Source organism: Carcharhinus amblyrhynchos, chromosome 25 (genome assembly GCF_965287045.1).
Source record: "Carcharhinus amblyrhynchos chromosome 25, sCarAmb.v2.hapA, whole genome shotgun sequence".
Lineage (NCBI taxonomy): Eukaryota > Metazoa > Chordata > Chondrichthyes > Carcharhiniformes > Carcharhinidae > Carcharhinus > Carcharhinus amblyrhynchos.
The window spans coordinates 8,386,209-8,400,786 of record NC_137348.1 but is presented as its reverse complement, the minus strand read 5'-3'; the positions used below and the strand labels follow the sequence as shown (position 1 = coordinate 8,400,786).

Below are 14,578 nucleotides of genomic sequence, written 5' to 3'. Positions count from 1 at the left end.
CACCTAACCAGAATGTCCTTCGGGCTGTGGGAGGAAACGGGAGCACCCGGAGGAATCCCACGCAGACACAGGGAGAATATGCAAACTCCACACAGACAGTGACCCAAGCCAGGAATCGAACACTGAGTCCCTAGCACTCTGAAGCAGCAATGCTAACCATTGTGCCATGGTCCACCCGGTTTATCTTTGTCTAATTAAACATCGCCTACAGTATATTTTTTTAAAAAGTGGACTGACTCTTGCTGTAGCTTCCACTGGGAGTACAAATTCATTTTTAGTTCTCAATATATGAAATCTTTCAAGGCACAAGTTATTAGCGAATGATTTTCAACACTCAGAACAGCCAATGGGACATCAGGTTGGCCCTAATCAAACACATGCTAATCCTGAAAGCACTTTGCTCTGATGTTCTGGTGATGAATATGCAGATCTTTTGGAAGCTGACTGAAATAGATTATGAGTGCAGCATTAAGGAGGAGAAGATAAGGCTGCAGATTGAGGAAATTGCAGCGAGTTGGTGCTGACGCTGAGTTTTGGCTCTTAACTTTTCCAGCATATGTGAAACAGACACCTCAGCACCTGGCAAGTAGTAATCATTGAATCCCTACAGTACAGAAAGAGGCCACTTGGCCCATCGAGTCTGTACCACAATCCCACCCAGGCCCTATTCCTGTAAGCCCACACATTCACCCTGCTAATCCCTCTGACACTAGGGCCAATTTAACATGGCCAATCCACCTAACCCACACGTCTTTAGACTGTGGGAGGAAAGCGGAGCACCCGGAGGAAATCCACGCAGACACCTCAGAATGTGCACACTCCGCACAGACAGTGACCCAAGCCGGGAATCGAACCCGGGTCCCTGTGAGGCAGCAGTGTTAACCACTGTACCACCATGCTGCCCAGTGAAAAGAAATGTAAATTTTTATCTTCCGTGACTCTGAAGTTGATTGCACTTTTGCATTTGGGGGCCAATTCCTCTCTCGCAGTGTGATGCAGCCGGGAGGTTTTCAGAGGGCAGCTAATAACCTGGTGTACACCAGGCTGGCTACAGAAATCAGATTTCCATCTCTAATGACCATCAGTAAGCCACATATGTTTTTACGATAGTCTGGCAGTTTTGCGGTCAACATTACTGATGCTAGTTTTGTTTCCCTCTCCCCACTGCCCCGTTCCAGCTTCTTAATGTAACATCAGAGTCCCCAGTTGTCATACAGTGGGATTTGAGCTCATTTCCCCAATTTTTTTAAAGTTTCGCGCTCTGAAAACCTGACATGTAGCTCTCTAGCCGCACTCTCAGCTTTCACTCCGGATCTTCTGTGATGATACCATATTATTTTGATATATTTTATGTTTAAGGTGGCAGTGTTTTGCTACAGGAATCATATGTCGGGTAAGCATGCAGAAGCTGCTAAGAATGCAGGCTGATTTGAGCTCGGAATGTTTTACTTTGTAGAGTTAATGGACCTTTTGTTTATTTAGGTTCTCCTTGAATTTTAGACTTAGGCATGCAGAGTGATGTGAGATTTGATTAGGATGATTGACAGGGACAGAGTCATGTGATTAATGGGAGGATCTAAGCTTTCCAGAAAAGACCAGTCTCATTTTCATTTTAAAGTACAAGTAGTTGCTGCCTGGACCTACTAGAAGAAACAGATGTCCCTCTGTATCTCTCTCCAAAGGTCTTCTGAAAGTTCCAGGACTATTAATCCAAGTCAAAGCAAGTATGTCTGTGTTTTCCGAACTAATTATAAAAAGGGGTTTAAGTCTATAAGACAAATATTGCTTGTTGTAATGGATTAGCAGTTAAGAATTGCATATTGACATGTTTGAGTATTGTTCAATCATTACATGTTAAGCTAGTTCATTTGTTATAGTTAAACTGTGTTGTTAAATAAAGTTTCTTTTGATAATAGCTCTCTGGACTGTCAGTAGAATCACACCTGGATTGAAACTCAGAGAGAAAATCAGTGGGAGAGGTTTATGCCATCAGTCTGGTAGGATGAGGCCTGATAGAGGCAGAAACAGTCTCCATGGAGAGCGGGGTGCCATCATTGTAGCATGCCGCCCTCAGCACAGAGTGCCCCCCCATCCCATAACCCTCCTTGTATACATGTTAGGACCCTCACAAGCATCAAGGGCCTTCTCACCCCACATTCCCCCCTCCCATATCACTAGCGATGAGGCTCCCTCCAACCATCCACAATACCAACATCAGGGCATACCCCCTCTTCCCCGTGCAGGCATCGGAGTGATCTCACCTCCCCACCCCCCCATCACCACTAGAGTCACAAGGGCATTCTCCGCACCCCCTTCCTCACAGGGCCTCAGTCTCCCTAATATAAATAAGGGGAATCCACCCCCACGGAACTGTCCAGCGGATCTGCCCTGGCACTGCCAAGTTGGCACTGCCAACCTGTGCCAGAGGAGCAGTGCCAGTGCATTGCCCAGAAATGTCCCCCTCCCCTCCGGGGCTATATTTTAGCTTTGCTTCCCCGGCGAGGGAAACTCCTTAACTGAATCCCGTTTTCCAAAACCTGTTGTAAGCCCACCAATGTGATGTCAATGAGGTTTGAATAATTAGTGAGGGGGAATCTGGCTAATGAGATTAAAATCCATTCAAGACCATTAAAATAAGGTTAAAACCTCATGATGTCACCAGCAAGGAGCATTGAAAATCGGGAAAAGCAATCTCTCAGGTGGGAATCGCGGAGGGAACTCTTCAGCCTGCCAGCGATGTCCCAGCCCATCCACTGACTTTGTCTACACTTCCCGCTGCCTCAGAAAAGCAGCCAGCATAATTAAGGAACCCATGCACCCTGGACATTCTCTCTTCCACCTTCTTCCGTTGGGAAAAAAACTATAAATGGCTGAGGTCAAGTCCCAACCAACTCACAAACAGCTTCTTCCCTGCTGCCATCAGACTTTTGTTTGGACCTACCTCGCACTAAGTTGATCTTTCTCTACACTGTAGCTATGACTGTAACACTACATTCTGCACTCTTTGCTTTCCTTGTCTATGACCGGTATGCTTTGTCTGTATAGCACGCAGAAAACAATACTTTTCACTGTATTTTCAAGAGTTCCACAGATTCACCACTCTCTAGCTGAAGACATTCCTCCTCATCTCTGTTTTAAAGGATTATCCCTTTAGCCTGAGGTTGTGCCCTCTGGTTCTAGTTTTTCCTACTAGTGGAAACATCCTCTCCATGTCCACTCTATCCAGGCCTCACAGTATCCTGTAAGTTTCAATAAGATCCTCTCCCCCATTCTTCTAAACTCCAACAAGTGCAAATCCAGAGTCCTCAACTGTTCTCATACATCAAACATTGCATCCTGGTTCACAGTGGGCCCCACCATGGCCGAGAGCAGAGATTCCCACCCTCTGTTATTTAAAGAGAAGTGCTGGCATGTTGTCTGAGCATTTAGACTATTAGAAAATATCATTTGGAGTATTTGTGTGCAGTTCTGGTTGTCACACTACCAGAAGGACTTGGTATCTTTGGAGAGCGTGCAAAGAAGGTTCACCAGGATGTTGCCTTGTCTCAAGGGTGTTGGCTATGAGGAGAGGTCAAATAAACTAGGATTGTTTTCAGGGAGGCTGAGGGGAGACCTGATAGAGATTAGGAGCATTGGCCATGCTAAATTCTCCCTCAGTGTACCTGAACAGTCGCCAGAGTGTGGCGACAAGGGGGTTTTCACAATAACTTCATTGCAGTGTTAATGTAAGCCTATTTGTGACGAATAAATAAATTTTATTTGACTGTGGCAGTTTTCCCTTGCAGTTTGTGTCAGTGGGACTCACCGCAATCCTTTATCCTCCAGTTCGAAGAGCTCGTTTATCTGTGGATGGAGAGGCAGAAATCCGGTGGTAACTACAGCCGGCACCGAGCGCAGACCGAGAAACATGTTGTCCTGTGCGTCAGCTCATTAAAAATAGACCTGCTGATGGATTTCCTCAATGAATTCTACGCTCACCCCAGGCTGCAGGTAACTGTCAATGGCGACTATTTTCTTTTGGAGTATTGTGTGCAGTTCTGGTCGCCACACTACCAGAAGGACAGGGAAGCTTTGGAGAGACTGCAACAAGGGTTCACCAGGAGGTTGCCTGTTCTCCAAAGTGTTGACTTGGAGGAGAGGTTGAATAAACTAGGATTGTTTTCACTGGAAAGATGGAGGCTGAGGGGAGACCTGATAGAAGTCGACAAAATTATGAGGGGCACAGAGAGGGTGGATAGACAGAGACTTTTTCCCCGGTGTGGAAGTGTCATTTACAAGGGGGCACAGGTTGAAGGTGAGAGGGGGAAAGTTTAAGGGAGATGTGCAGGGGAAGTTTTTCACGTAGAGAGTGGTGGGTGCCTGGAACGCGCTGCCAGAGGAAGTGGTGGAAGCAGGCACATTAGCAACATTTAAGAAGCATCTGGATGGGTACATGAATAGGGAGGGAATAGAAGGAATATGGACTGAGTAAAGGCAGAAAGTTTTTCTTAGTTTTGTTAGGGAATCATGATCGGCACGGGCTTGGAGGGCCTAAGGGCCTGCTCCTGTGTTGTCACTTTGTTTTTTGACTATCATTTTATCCCTGTGTGGTCTTTGATGTTGTTTGGGATCTATGATCGCAAGCCAGCTGGAGATGAAGTCAGCCCATGTCCACGGTTGTCTGGACATGGGCTGACTTCATTTGTATTTGATTCATTTGAAATTTCAAAATGTATTTCAAAATACATTTTGAAATTTTTTTTTTCTAATTTGTAACCATCGGGTATTACAGAGCAAAGGTTGTGGAAAGTGACGTCATTGTGTTTAGTGTTTTTGTGTTGAATTTCTGTCTGTTATTTGGATCTATAGAATCAACACAGTGCAGAAAGAGGCTGTTCACCCCCTCGGATCTTTGAAAGAGCATCCTACCCAGCCCCATCCCCCTCTCCCTACCCACATAACCCTGCCCATTTAGCACAGCCAATCCCCCAAACCTACACATCTTGGGTCACTCAAGGGCAAGTTAGCATGGCCCAATCCCCCAAACCTACACATCTTTAAACACCAAGGAGCAATTTAGCATGGCCAATCCACCTAACCTGCACCTCTTTGCAGAGTGGGAGGAAACTGGACCACCTGGAGGAAACCCACGCAGACATGGGGAGAACATGCAAACTCGAGAGATATTTAATACATATGGTTCTGTTAAAATCAATGGCTTAATGCCATTACTAAAATAAAAAGATTTAGATTCAGAAATTAATTTTTTTAATGGCTTTTTATTATTAGTCATAGAATCCCTACGATGGAGAAGGAAGCCATTCGGCCCATCAAGTCAACTGACTCTCCAACAGAGCACCTCACCCAGACCCTATCCCCGTAATCCCATGCATTTACCCCACTAATCCCCCAAAGCTACATATCTTGGGACACTAAGGGGCAATTGAGCATGGCTATTCCCCCTAATCTGCACATCTTCGGAATGCAGGAGGAAACACATGCAGACACGGGGAGAATGTGCTAACTCCACACAGACAGTGATCCAAGGTCAGAATCGAACCTGCGTCTCTGGCACTGTGAAGCAGCAGTGTTAACCACTGTGCCACCGTGCCGGCCGTGTATAACAAAAACCGTCGGCTGAATTTTCCGGTCCTTCCTCTTGGCGGGATCTTCCAGTCCTGTCGATGGCAATCCTTTAAGGTTGGTTCCCCAGCAGGGGAGAGTGGGAGCCTTTATCACAGTGCTCTGCGCAAGAACTTTCTGTGTGCAAATTGGCTGCAACATATTTTTCACTACAACAGGAACCACACTTCGAAAAAGCAGTTGGGTCATCCTGAGGTCATAAAGATTGCTCAATAAATATCAGTTTTTGGTTCACCTCACTGATGTTAGTGAGAAGGTCCATCAGGATAAAGTGCATACTTCAAATAAAAGCATTGTGTGGCACGGTGGCACAGTGATTAACACTGCTGCCTCACAGCGCCAGGGACCTGGGTTCGATTCCTAGTCTTGGATCACTGTCTATGTGGAGTTTGTACATTCTCCCCATGTCTGCGTGGGTTTCCTCTGGGTACTCCAGTTTCCTCCCACACTCCAAAGATGTGAGGGTTAGGTGCCTTAGCCATGCTAAATTGATTCTTAGTGTTGCAGGATGTGTAGGTTAGAGGGATTAGTGGGGTAAATATGTGTGGTTACGGGGTTAAGGCAAAGGTGGGATTGTTGTTGGTGCAGACTCAATGGGCTGAATGGCCTCTTTCTGCACTGTAGGGAGTCTATGATGACGCTATGATATTCTCTGGCCTTCCAGCCACCTGTTTCCCACCAGCAGGAGGTGGCGCGTTGTTTGCGAGCAGCGGGATTTCTGGTCCCTCTGCTATCAATGGGAATTCCCACTGATCTCACCCCACACTGGCGGGAAACCTACGGGCCGGGGTGCGTTGATGGCGGGACTGGAGAATCCCGCAGATGCGGATATTAAAGAGATGTGGATGTTAAAGCTCGATGTATTTGTGAGTCAAAGCTCACACCTTGATGGCTCATTGAGTTTTATGTCGCTGAGTCAATGTTTATTAACACTCCAGGATCGGCTCTGCAGATGGCATCTCGATAAACCAACCGCAGGGAGATCAGAATATTCCCATTAGTTTTTATGAATGCCACAAATCATCACAGAGCACTGTGAATGTTAATGACTCTCTGGTCAAGAGTAAATGGAGGGATGATTGCCACATATGTACGATAATATTTATTGCGAATGCACTTTCACAACCATTGTATGCCTGATATTTCTTTAATCATTCATAGGCAGGGCCAGCATCCTAACTGCCCGTGAACTGAGGGGCTTGCCAGACCATTCCCAAGGCCATTTAAGAGTCACCCACATTGCTATGTGGTTCGGAGTCACAAATACTCCATGGGTGGCATGGTGGCACAGTGGTTAACGCTGCTGCCTCACAGTGCCAGGGGCCCGGATTTGATTCCGGCCTCGAGTCACTGTCTGTGTGGAGTTTGCACATTCTCCCCGTGTCTGTGTGGGTTTCCGCTGGGTGCTCCGGTTTCCTCCCACAGTCCAAAGATGTGCAGGTTAGGTGGATTGGCCGTGCTAAATTGCCCCTTTGTGTCAGGATTAGCTACGGTAAGTGCATGGGGTTGTGGAGATAGGGCCTGTGTGGGATTGTGGTCAGTGTAGACCTGATGGGCCAAATGGCCTCCTTCTGCACTGCAGGGATTCTATGATTCTATGAAGTACTGCAGATTTCCTTCCCTAAAGGGCATTAGTGAACCAGGTAGGTTTTTACGACAATCGACAATGGTTTCATTGTCATCATTAGGCTTTTAATTCCAAGGCCAGAATTCTCCAGCCGTTCATGCCAGCGGGATTCTCCAGTCCTGCCAGTAGTGCACCCCTACCCACGGGCTTCCCGCATACATGGGATGACATCATTGGGAATTCCCATTGATAGCAGCAGGAACGGAGAATCCCGCTGCTGGCAAACAATGCGCCACCTCCTGGCGGCAGGAAACACGCAGCTGGGAGGCCGGAGAATCAACTCCAAATATTTTACTGAGTTTTTAAATTCCACTACCTGCCATGGTGGGACTGGAACCTGGTATTGCCCTGGGTCTCTGGATTACTAACCCAGTGACAATACCACAATGTCACCACCTCCCCATCTCACCAGCAAATCCATACTTCCGCCTGGAAGATTTTTCTACCTAGCAACCCAGATGCGTTTTCCTCTGTGTACAAGTCCTTTCACTAAACAAATGTAAAATCAAGAGAGAAAAGAAATGTGATAGGTTCGGGGCTTGTCTCCATGCACTTTTGAAGAGTCTGGTAAAGAGCAGTAGAGGAGCAGAATGGTGGCACAGTGCCTCACAGCTCCAGGGACCTGGGTTCGATTCCCAGCTTGGGTCACTGTCTGTGTGGAGTCTTGATGTGGGTATGCCGGCGTTGGACTGGCGTAAACACAGTAAAAAGTCTGACAACACCAGGTTTTAGTCCAACCTATTTATTTGATTATTATCAAATAAATAGGTTGGACTAAAACCTGGTGTTGTCAGACTTTTTACTGTGTGGAGTCTGCACATTCTCCCCGTGTCTGCATGGGTTTCCTCCGGGTGATCCAGTTTCCTCCCACAGTCAGAAAGATAGTTAGGTGCATTGACCCGAACAGGCGTCAGAGTGTGGCGACTAGGCGAATTTCACAGTAACTTCATTGCAGCGTCAGTGTAAGCCTTACTTGTGACTAATAGATAAATAAAAATTAAAAAAAAACCACCCAGGCCACAACTTAATTCCTGGTTTTGGATAAACTATCTGAAGCATACGAGCCTTTTGAATGGTTCCCGATCTGTAACGACTTCCAGATACTCACAGATCTCTGTCTGAGAGCCTGCAAATCCCTTCCGATTATCACACAGCCGTGAAATCTCACAAGTTCCGACAGCGAGTTGTCCCACTGTCAGTAATAGATCTGCAAAGTGTGAAACCGAGACTGAGATTTGCTTCTCCCCATCTATAATCGCGTCAGATGGGTTTTTTGATGGATGTGGATTTAAGCAGCGACTGAGACACCAATGCGGAGGCAGAGAGTGAGGAAAGAAATGTAAAAAAAAATTCTCCCAAAGCAAGAATCTGTCAACAATCCAGAAAACGAGCAAGTGTTTGTACAGATTATCACCGTCCTTGCAATCCTTTGATTTTGGAAGAGTGTTGAAGGTGAGACTCCAGATGGGGAGTGGATTAGAACTCTGCTGTCAGACAAAATGAGCTCTGGTTTCTGCAAGAAGGTTCATGGAAAATCATAGTTACCTCACAATGCAGAAGGAGGCCATTTGGCCCATCGAGTTTGCACCGACCCCAATTCCACCCAGGCCCCATCCCCATAACCCCATGTATTTAACCTAGCCAGTCATCCTGACACTAGGGGGCAACTTACCCTGGCCAATCCATCTAACCTGCACATCTTTGGATTGTGGGAGGAAACTGGAGCACCTAGAGGAAGCCCACACAGACACAGGGGAAACATACAAACTTGCACAGTGAGCTGAGGCCAGATTCGAACCCAGGTCCCTGGCGCCGTGAGGCAGCAGTGCTAACAATTGTGCCATCATGTCACCCAGGTTGGAATAAGCTTTGAATAAAACCGAGCCCATCTTTTTCTCCTCTGTCCTCTGGGCCTATAGATCTACATACATAGAACAGTATGGCACAGGAACAGGCCCTCTGAGCCCATGCCAATCACGATGCCCTAACTAAACTGAAAAAAACCTCCTGCCTTTACTTGGTCCGTATCCCCCCTATTCAAGTCCCCATCCAGATGCCTCTTAAATATGGACCTGCATGGATCAGTTTCTCCTGCCTTGGTACCCAGCCTAGTTTTTTTTTAGTTCACATTCACAGACATGGGTGTCGCTGGCTGGGCTAGTATTTATTGTCCATCCCCAGTTGCCCTCGAGAAGGTGGTGGTGAGCTGCCTTCTTAAAATGCTGCAGTCCAAGTGCTGTGGGTTGACCCACGATGCCGTTAGGGAGAGAGTTCCAGGATTTTGACCAAGCGACAGCCAAGGAATGGCGATATATTTCCAAGTTAGGATGGTGAGTGGCTTGGAGGTGGTGGTGTTCCCATGTATTGGCTGCCCTTGTCCTTCTAGATGGAAGTGGTTGTGGGTTTGGAAGGTGCTGTCTAAGGATCATTGCAGAATTTCCGCAATGCATCTTGTAGATAGTACAGACTGTTCCTACTGAGTGTCGGTGGGGGAGGGAGCAGATATTTGTGGATGTGGTGCCAATTAAGCAGGGCTTGCTTTGTCCAAGAGTTACTTTACATCCTGGTTCAGTTGATTAGCAGTCACTGTGTCAGGAAAGTGATACATTCTGGCATTAAACATCGATATCTTACACAGCTGTAGCTCCTTCAAAGGCATAGAAGATCCCAATGGCACGTCACATCAGCAAGTCGCAAATGTTTGACACCATTTTACCAGCCCACGCGCCCCAATTCCGGAGAGGTTTGGCATTCCCTGTTGGCCTCAGACGGGATTGTACGAACCTTGGATGGACATGTCAGTAAAATTCCACCCCATGAGTCTTGGGAAGATATTGGATTGGATTTTACACCCCCTGGGGAGGCCTGGCAGGTGGAGGGGTGTATAATTTGGCGAGTTAGCAGCGCCCTGGATCCATCCTGCCCATTTTTGCTGGTATTTTAGCAGCAGGGGAGAGAAGCTTGGACATCCTGCCAACCCCTGGACAGATTGAGATTAAGTTGCCAACTAATAGCTGCCTCAGGCCACTTCTTACTGCCACTGGTATTTAACCAGTGATGTGACAGGAGATTGCCCTCGCCGTGTGGTGAGTGCACCAGTAAAACCTGTTGCTGTCTTGCCAGCTGGCTGGAGGGGAGGGGATCAGATCCCCTATACTCAATGGAGGACCTCGCCACGGTTAATTCTCCTCCCCCATTATACGTTCCTTCCTTACCCTCATCAACCTAATCCCCTGCCCCCTCACTGAGGCTTGGCAAAAAACTCCAACTTGCTTCTGTATCCAGCCTATTGCACCTTGGCCTTGGGGATTAGCTGTTCCAGACATGGCCACCTCTCCTGGTGGCATTGTGGGATTGCGAGTGCCGTCTATTTGATTGGTCAGCGGCCCATGGAGGCGGGGCTTCTTCCCAGATGAGGGGAGAAGTCGTGTCAGTTTTCAGCCCGTCCATTGTTAAATTGCCCCTGGCTCTGGGTGACCTCGTTGAACAGATCTGCTCTCACCCCGACCTTTATACTGGTGGGGGTGAGGCCACTGCCTCTGTACAAAATGCAGTTTATGAGAATGGAGTGGCCTAAAGCTTGGTAAACTTTAAAGGACATCACACCTGGAGTGTTGTGTGCAGTTTTGGTGTTGTTATCTGAGGAAGGATGTCCTTGCCACAGAGGGAGTGCAGCGAAGGTTTACCAGGCTGATTCCTGGGATGGCAGGGCTGCCTTATGAGGAGAGATAAGTAGATTAGGATTATATTCACAGGAGCTTAGAAGAGTGAGAGGGGATCTCGTAGAAACTTATAAAATTCTAACAGGGATAGACAGGGTAGAGGATTTTCCTGATGGTGGGGGAGTCCAGAACTTGGGGTCAGAATTTGAGGATAAGGGGTAACCCTTGTAGAACTGAGGTGAGGAGAAATTTCTTCACCCAGAGAGTGGTGAATGTGCGGAATTCACGACCACAGAAAGTAGTTGAGGCCAAAATGTTGTGTGATTTCAAGAAGATATAGCTCTTGGGGCTAATGGGATCGAGGGATATGAAGGGGAAGGTAGGATCAGGATTTTGAATTTGGTGGTGAGCCATGATCAAAATGAATGGTGGTGCAGGTGCGTGGGGCTGAATGGCCTACTCTACTTCTAGTTTCTATACTTCTAGACAGGAGGAGGGAGAGGTAGAGGCTTGGAGGGAGGGAATTTCATAGAGTTTTGGACCCAGGCACTTTCTCGGACCCTGGCCCACTTTGATTCTGTGCCGGGTGAGGGGGTAGAGTTCCGATTACTCTCTTCCACCTTCTTCCTTCGGGAAAAAGATACAAAAGTCTGAGGACACGTATCAAGAGCAGCTTCTCCCCTGCTGCCATCAGACTTTCAAACAGACATACCTTGCAAGAAGTTGACCTTTCTCTACACCCTAGCTATGACTGTAACACTACATTCTGCATCCTCTCCTTTCCTTCTCTATGAATGGTATGCTTTGTTTGTATAATGCGCAAGGAACAGTAGTTTTCACTGTATCCTCATTCATGTGATAATAATAAATCGAATCAAGGAATGAGGAATGGTTTAAAGTGTGCAATAGTTGCTCCTTGGTGTATGTCCAGTTGGTGAAATATTTAACGCTCGGCTTGTTTAGATCAGTGCCTGAAGCTGAGAGCAAGAGTTTGGCTTGAATTTTGTTCAGATAAATTTTAATCCTCCTCCGAAGTTGATGGTATCAGTCAGACACTCAGGCCCCAAGGCTGCAGTAAACATTTTTCTGACAACCACCTCGACAATAAAGAGCAAACAGCCTTTGATATTTGTACTTGTAAAGGTTGGGAATTATTCTGATTTCTGCCTGTCCTGAGTGCTTTGTTAGTTTGCGCGTATCCTTTTCCAATCTGATCATCTGAGTAACCTGCTGTTTAATCTCCTCCACGTTTGCAGGATTACTACGTTGTCATCCTGTGCCCAACAGAGATGGATGTTCAGGTGCGCCGTGTGCTGCAGATCCCCCTGTGGTCTCAGCGAGTCATCTATCTGCAGGGGTCAGCTCTGAAAGACCAGGATCTCATGAGAGCCAAGTGAGACATCTTTTCCATATATAAGTGTGGTGAGCTTTAGCACTTGAAGCAGAGGGAGAGAGGGAAAGCCCACGCTATCCTTGGGGATCAATAACTTGGTGATTCCACCTTGCGTGGGGCGTGCCGCCCAGTAGATTAACCAATCTACCTTAGTAGTAGCAAAGCAATGCAAAAATCCTCTTGCGCGAATGAGGCGTGGAAAATGAAGGGGAGGTGATGGCCTGGGTGATGGTATTATCGCTAGATTATTAATCCAGAAACTCAGCTAATGTTCTGGGGACCTGGGTTCGAATCCTGCTATGGCAGCTAGTGGAATTAAATAAAATAAAAAAAATCTGGAGTTAAAAATCTACTAATGACCATGAAGTTATTGTCAGAAAAACCCATCTGGTTCATTAATGTTCTTAAGGGAAGGAAATCTGCCGTCCTTACCTGGTCTGGCCTACATGTGACTCCACAGTCACAGTAATGTGCATAGAACCCTAACATAGAACCCTACAGTGCAGAAAGAGGCCCTTCAGCCCACCAAGTCTGCACTGACCACAATCCCATTCAGGCCCAATCCCCATATCCCTATACATTTACCCACTAATCCCTCTAACCTACACATCCTAGGACACAAAGGGCAATTTTAGCATGGCCAATCAACCTAACCCGCACATCTTTGAACAGTGGGAAGAAACCGGAGCACCCGGAGGAAACCCACACAGACACGAGGAGAATGTGCAAACTCCACACAGACAGTGACCCGAGCCGGGAATCGAACCCGGGTCCCTGGAGCTGTGAAGCAGCAGTGCTAACCACTGTGCTACCGTTGCACCCATGGTAGTTGACTCTCAACTACCCTCCAAGGGCAACTAGGAAGGGGCAATAAATGCTGACCAGCCAGCGATGCTCATAATGAATGATTAATTAAAAAAATAACTCAGCCAGTGCCTTGGTTCTCCATCACCAAATACAATTGTGTGCATTTATATAGATGTGATGTGGGTATGCCGGCGTTGGACTGGCGTAAACACAGTAAAAAGTCTGACAACACCAGGTTTTAGTCCAACCGATTTATTTGATAATATACTCACAAGCTTTCGAGGTTTCCCTCTTCGTCAGGTGAATGGAGAGTTCTGGCCTCAGACAGAGCATATAAAGCACAGACAGTTTAGAGATTACTGATTAGAATGTGAATCCTTACACCTAACCTGCTGTTCAAGACCTGAAGTGGCTGACAATGTGAGTGGAAGGAGCACTGATCACAGGTTACAGAGATGTGTATTGTCTCCAGACAGTACAGTAAGTGAGGTTTTGCAAACCCAGGCAAGGGTTACAGATAGTGCGACATGAACCCAAGATCCCTGTTGAGACCGTCCTCATGTGTGCGGAACTTGGCTATCAGTCTCTGTTCAGCGACTCTGCGCTGTCGTGTGTCGTGAAGGCCGCCTTGGAGAACTTACTGTACTGTCTGGAGACAATACACATCTCTGTAACCTGTGATCAGTGCTCCTTCCACTCACATTATCAGCCACTTCAGGTCTTGAACAGCAGGTTAGGTGTAAGGATTCGCATTCTAATCAGTAATCTCTAAACTGTCTGTGCTTTATATGCTCTGTCTGAGGCCAGAACTCTCCATTCACCTGACGAAGAGGGAAACCTCGAAAGCTTGTGAGTATTATCAAATATATCGGTTGGACTAAAACCTGGTGTTGTCAGACTTTTTACTCCATTTATATAGAGCCAGCCTTTGACATATCAACCGTCCATCCCAAGTTTTAAAGTTTATTTATTAGTGTCACAAGTTGACTTACATTAACACTGCAATGAAGTTACTGAGAAAATCACCTAGATGCCACACTCTGGCATCTGTTTGGGTACACTGAGGGAGAATTTAGCAATGCACCTAACCAGCATGTCTTTTAGACTGTGGGAGGAAACAGGAGCACCCGGACAAAACCCATGCAGACACGGGGAGAATGTGCAAACTCTACATCTGTTTCCATAGCCAGTAATTCCCAGAGCAGGTCACTAGTGTGTCACCAGGGGCTTATAGCTTGAGGGGTGCCACCCTGCTCTCACCGCCTGTCGTTGGCGTGTTTGGAAGGATTTGCAGGTTGACACCCAACCTGTTTGGCTGCGTTATGAACACAATGCTTTGGCCATCGAGTCCTGGGGTGGGTCTCGAACCCAGAGCTTCTGCCTCAGAGACAGGGTCACCACCCATGCCCAACAAGACCTCCCTCCAATGCAGTAGACTCTTCCTTAAATATGGAGACTAAAATTGCT

General features: G+C 47.0%; 1 protein-coding gene across 3 annotated transcripts in view; it reads left to right on the top strand.

The window, feature by feature from the left end:
• The window catches only part of kcnt1b (potassium sodium-activated channel subfamily T member 1b), a 443,838-nt gene that overhangs the window by 315,234 nt on the left and 114,026 nt on the right, over positions 1-14,578 (top strand). For all 3 annotated transcript variants that reach the window (XM_080212543.1, XM_080212545.1, XM_080212546.1), the window contains 2 exons: positions 3,826-3,990; positions 12,168-12,304. In XM_080212543.1, the coding sequence (XP_080068669.1) occupies positions 3,826-3,990; positions 12,168-12,304 (302 nt within the window). The remainder of the gene's footprint in view (positions 1-3,825; positions 3,991-12,167; positions 12,305-14,578) is intronic.